General features: G+C 49.0%; 2 protein-coding genes across 2 annotated transcripts; one reads left to right on the forward strand and one right to left on the reverse strand.

Annotated features, from left to right (window-relative positions):
* Positions 1–958, forward strand: CTRU02_215585 (phosphoglycerate mutase; the record flags this gene model as incomplete). Its single annotated transcript, XM_036723725.1, has 5 exons — positions 1–49; positions 102–468; positions 528–630; positions 720–826; positions 886–958. 5 exons carry the CDS (start codon positions 1–3, stop codon positions 956–958), a joined length of 699 nt encoding a protein of 232 aa, XP_036584408.1.
* Positions 959–1,108: 150 nt separating this feature from the next.
* On the reverse strand, positions 1,109–4,566 carry CTRU02_215586 (ankyrin repeat containing protein; the record flags this gene model as incomplete). Its single annotated transcript, XM_070206506.1, has 4 exons — positions 1,109–1,958; positions 2,018–2,094; positions 2,153–3,403; positions 3,451–4,566. 4 exons carry the CDS (start codon positions 4,564–4,566, stop codon positions 1,109–1,111), a joined length of 3,294 nt encoding a protein of 1,097 aa, XP_070059806.1.
* Positions 4,567–5,562: the final 996 nt, after the last annotated feature.

The raw sequence follows: 5,562 nt of genomic DNA on the forward strand, positions 1-5,562 counted from the left end.
ATGTCCGACCGAGACGCTAAAACACCCCGTGTAGTTGTTATGCGGCACGGTAAGTTCTGATTTTGATAGTCGACTGCTTTCGAGTAACAAGTCTGCCATAGGAGAGACGGAGTGGGCCGCAAAGGGCTACTTCACCGGGAAAACCGAGATCGATCTTACCCCAAATGGTGTCAAGCAGGTCGAATCAACCGCATCGCTTATTGTAGGCGCCGGCAAGCTCCTTGAACCGTCCCGCCTCGCGCATATTATAGTCAGCCCGAGGAAGAGGACGCAGAGAACTTTGGATTTGCTTGCGCTGTCGCCGTCTGAGTTTCATGCGGTAATCGTCTGTACCGAGGATATGAGGGAGTGGGATTATGGCGATTATGAAGGCATGACGGATGTTGACATTAGAAAATTGAGGAAGTCAAGGGGACTGGACAAAATTAGGGAATGGAATATCTGGGAAGATGGATGTGAGGGCGGAGAGTATATCATCACTTGTCGACCTGGCGTGCAGCCGCTAACAAATCTATCTTCATCTATAGGTCGAATCAGGAGGTAACCGAACGAGTGGACAGAATCATCACGCAGATTCGAGACCTTCAAAGTCCTTGCATGCATGGTGGGAAGGCCGCCGATGTTCTAATTGTATGTCCCCCAACCTTTGAGGATCTATTTACATGCCTGTTCTCTCTTCGTCCGGTCTTCTTTACCAGGGCTAAAAATAAATACAATAGGTGGCACACGGTCTCATTCTAAGATGCTTTATGAAACGCTGGATTGGTTATGAAATCGAAAATCCCCTCCCGATGACTTTTTCCCCGGGGGCAGTTGCCGTCATGAGGTGTGTTGATTCGATTAACACAAGATACCATTGGATTAACGCTAATTCATACCTCATAGTTATCGCAAAGAGGACGTTAATCAACCAGTCTTTCACCTCGGTCTGGCCCTACCATCTGCGCCGCATGCATAGGAGGTTGTATAGGTGTGATTTTAGAAGATGGAACCTATTAATGCTTTGTCATTCGACTATTACTTGATAAATACTTGATCTATTTCCTAGAGGAACTTGTACCCTTTCGATTGACAAAAGATTGAACCTGAGGACCATTCACTTGACGTCTTATGTCTCTCTTGCCCATAAGATCTCTCGCTTAAATTCGTTGCAACTCAGGCTGAGAAGTTTTAGAAACGGTTCAGATGACGCAAGGATCGATATGGTTTCCTCGTCCGCATATTTGGCTATTATAGGTAGCAGCGGAGGACCCTGGAAGCAGCTGTACTTTTTGCATTCCTCGACGAAAAGTCTCAGGATGTTGTGCTTATTGTGGATGATTGACGTTGCTAGTGGTGTATGCCCTATGCTCGAACAGTCATCCAACTTGGCGCCGTGGCGTAGCAAGACTACCGCACACCCCAAATGTTGGGACTTGGCTACCGTGTGCAGCGCCGTCCGACCTTCCGGGTTACAGCTGCCGACCTTGGCACCGAATTCAAGGAGCAAACGGGCCATGTTCTCCAGACCGCCAAAGCTAGCCGACGTCAGCGGACTGCTGCGGTACATGCTATCGGGAGGGTTCGGGTTTGCGCCGGCCTTCAGGACCATTTCGAGGGCCATGTCGCTGTGGCTATCGACTGCATGTTGAACTGTAGTGCGGCCTTTGATATCCATCGTGTTCAAACTAGAGCCAAATTGGATCAGGAGCCGCATATCATCCAGCTGGGCCCGGGCCGTGGCCCAGTCGAGAGCGGTGCGCCCCTCGTTGTCCTTCAGCTCGACGGCCTCCGGATTTTCCAAAAGCTCGGCCATGAGTGACTTTGAATCTAAGCCAAATATTATCTTGTGAATCAGTGGGAACTTTTGGTCTTCGATCCAGTCCCGATCCGAATATGTTCTGATGCAGCTCAAATGAGTGAACTCCTCGTCGGTACATTTTTTGCGAAATGAAAAGTCCCATACATGCTTGTACGATCTAGACGTATATGGGTTATTAATCGCATTATCTGTTGCTAATGTCGTCTTCGCACTTACTCTTCATCTACAGGCGCCTTCGCATTTATCAAGAACCGAACAGTCTCATATTGGTGCATCCCCCCGTATAGCGCCCACTGAAAATGCTGTAAGCGGCTTTCCAGGCTTGAGTAGGGGGACGAAAGCGGGACATACTCTAATCAAACTGTACCTTCGTGAAATGCTCACATCGTATGGTGTCGCAAGACCTTTTCCGAACAGCTCTTGAAGGCCGTCTATATTCCCCTCCATCGCATACGTAATCGACAAAGCCGTATCCGGAACCGTGATTTGCGTTACGAGTTGGAGCTGGGGTCTCGGGACGCCGGCATCTGTTGGCCGATATTCTCTACCGTTAACAATGCAGTCAAAAAGCTGCTGGCCTTGTGTATGTAGGTAGCTGGCCATCATTTTTTTTCTTCGGAGACAACAAGCCACTTGTTTGGCATCATCTTGACTGAGTTTCTCGTATGGAGCGAATATGTTAACGAAAGCCAAAAGGCCTTGGAATTCCCCAAGAGTTTTTATCCAAAGTCGGGACTTTCCAAGCTTGTTTTTAAGAGTGCCTTTAGCGATAGTTGAACCAAAGCACCCCAATAACCTCTCTAAATCGTCCATGTAGTTTGCTGGCAGGGTTTGATAACCTAACGCCGCCACTGCTTCATCCAGTTTCCGAACGGATATAATAAGAGCGACCCGAGAAAGCCACATATAGAAGTGGGCATTTCCATCCAGATCGGAACCGACTTTGATGTACTGAGCCACCTCGGCAGCGCGACTCTCCAGTGAATCATCACACCTGGTGATTTTAAAGCCATTTACGAGGTTTTCCGCCTCGTTCTTTGAACCAAAGATGCGACTGTAAGTCGACACGTGGCCCATGAATTTTAAATAAGCCTTCTCATCTAGGAGCTGGTTTGCAAGACCTTCAGGGTTTACGTCTTGTTTGTGTGCTTTTATCGGCCGCTGAAACAGTTCATTTGTGGCGGGTCTCTTCGACGCCCTTCGAGGGGCATTCGGAGGCCGGCATGGAAAGCATGACAAGGTCATACTGTGACACGGCGAGTTAGCCTCGTTCATATCACCCTTGCCCGTTGTTAACGAGTCGCTTGCGGAGGGCGTACGATCAACCGGCTGGACGGGATTTAACGGATTATTGGGAACATATCCGTCTGCCATTACTGAGTCAACTGACGCCTCTGACGGGTTTTTCGCGAAATCGAGGTTTTTTGATTCTAGACGCTGAGAAGCGCCCTGGTTATTAGTATTAATCCAGGATTCCACAAGCTCTTTGAGGAAGAAAAGTCGCAGTTGAAGATGGTCTTGTATAATTGAGCCAATCTTAAAGTAGGATCGGACGGCCTCTACACATCGAAGCAGACAGCAATTGCCACTATAATCTTCAAGCTGGTAAACTTAGCCGAAAGTTCGACAGATATTTTCGGGTTTCTTACGTTATTCGACTGACCAGACAGAGAGCCCAAGAAGCCCTCATATTCAGATTTCGATTTGTGGAACATTTCCTTAGACATCCCCCAAGCCGTGAATGCTTTCTTCTCCAGATCCACAATAGCAATGACGAAGTGATCCTTTCTCTCCTCAACCTCGGAAAGCTGATTTTCACTATTGACGTGGTAGGGCACAACGATGCCTTTGCGCCGCAAATTGGTAGAGTTGACAGGAGAAACGTCTAGAGCGTAATCACTCCCGAGGCCCTGTCTCAAGATCTCATCCAACACCCAGCGTTGCATTTTCTTGTTTGGTAGGAACTGGTCAAGATCCCTCTCCGGCCAGTGTGTTTTGCTGAACGTGACCAAACGACCCAGCTGAGCATGAATGGGCCCGGTAAGTTCAGGGAATACCGGAAATGTCCGAGTTGTTAACGACTCAAGCTTTTCAACATCAACCGGTCTAGCTGCAGTTCTAACAGCTTGGTCTGGTCGGTCGTTTTTGGAGGGGTCGTTTGGAAGTATCTTTGAAGCTCCATATTTTCTTTGATGAGACCTCTGACGGTTATTAGCCTCGGCTAATTGCTGTATTTCTGCGGTTGGCGGCAGCGGCAGGTTTTGGGTATGTGGTGAATCAGGACCATCACTATTGAGTAAGGCAGGTACCCGCTTGAAACCTTCTTCCAAGGCCAATCCCTCTATCTCAGTCGAGTCTCCTGACGGCTTTTCGACGGGGCCCTCACAGATGGCACGCTCATCTTCATCCGAAGATACGGCCGATCGTTTAATTACCGCCTCGAGCGCGGCAGTCACTTTCACAAACTCGGGGAATAGGGTTGGTACCCACAGGGGTGTCTCATTAGAGAGAATGATAAGCCTCTTGTGAATAGCATCCAGTACAGTGGTGGCCAGTTCAACCAGTAATTCAAGTTGCGAATTATCATCAGGAGGCAACCCAGAAGTGGGGAAAGTTACGTCGCGTCTGAGAAGCTGCTGGAGTCTAGCTTTGCGGGCTTCGCTTTGACATTCCAGATTCGCAAAAAATAATTTCACCTCGAAAGACGCGTTTTTAACATCTGCCAATTTGACAAGTATCGTATCGCCTGTTGCACGTGTCTCCATAATGAATTTGCTCGACTGTTGATGCCTTTGGATGGGGACACGGGGGTGCAGGACGGACTGTGGCTTAAGGCTGCGTCAAAGTGTCAGAATTGTGGATTGGGGCTATGACCATTGCATATATCGGGGCGCATTACTCATTCTAACCGATTTTTGCATATCAGAGAAATGCGAATAAGCCTCTTTAAACTGTCTACTTTGGATGACCGATCTGTGTGATAAAAAACCTAACAAAGTGGCTAATGCTTATACGTAGCGTGATGTTACGCGGGGAGGCAAAAATGCTTTGACACCTTCCTAATTAAGGATAGCAAATGATGACTAAGGGAGGCATTGGCCAGTGCCTCCCTTAGTCATCATTCGGTTTAATTAACACCGTGCTAAACCGTCTGGCTAGACTGAAAGGAATAGGCTGGTTCACAGGGGGGCCCTGGCCGGCATGTATCCCACTCCGCGGCGCCTCATCGGTCATGACCAGAACTAGCGACGCCTATCAAGTAATGTAGGTGGCAGGCCTTGCCGGCCCGTCACGTGGGCTGACGGCCGCCATCACTGGTCTTAGCCAGCCTCCTCCGCCCAGCACAAGTTATGACGTTGGGCGCAGTTATGTCTGGACCGCACAGAAACCGAACAACATTGCGCCAGACACAGCGTTCACCAGTTGCAAATAGCAGCAGAGGCCAACAAGGCAAGGGCCGTGACGTTAGAATGGGCAAGGGTTCAAAACGGTATCTCCGATCAACAAGATGCACACAACCAAATGAAAACATAACAGCGGCCTGTGTCACACGTGCGCCAGGTGCCATGGACGGTTGGAATCTTGTGCATTACTGATTAAGAGGGCGATACCCACTGTTGGAACCAAAATTGCACCCTGCAGAGGTCTACAGGGCGTTTTACTGGTGCAGGTGGTGTGTCATTTGGTATGCGAACGGCTCTAAGCCCTGCTACTTGCTAGGAACCATAGGTCCATGTGAAGACCGAATTTTCAGTCGCTGC

The sequence above is a fragment of the Colletotrichum truncatum genome, assembly GCF_014235925.2.
Source record: "Colletotrichum truncatum strain CMES1059 chromosome Unknown Contig_0017, whole genome shotgun sequence".
NCBI lineage: Eukaryota > Fungi > Ascomycota > Sordariomycetes > Glomerellales > Glomerellaceae > Colletotrichum > Colletotrichum truncatum.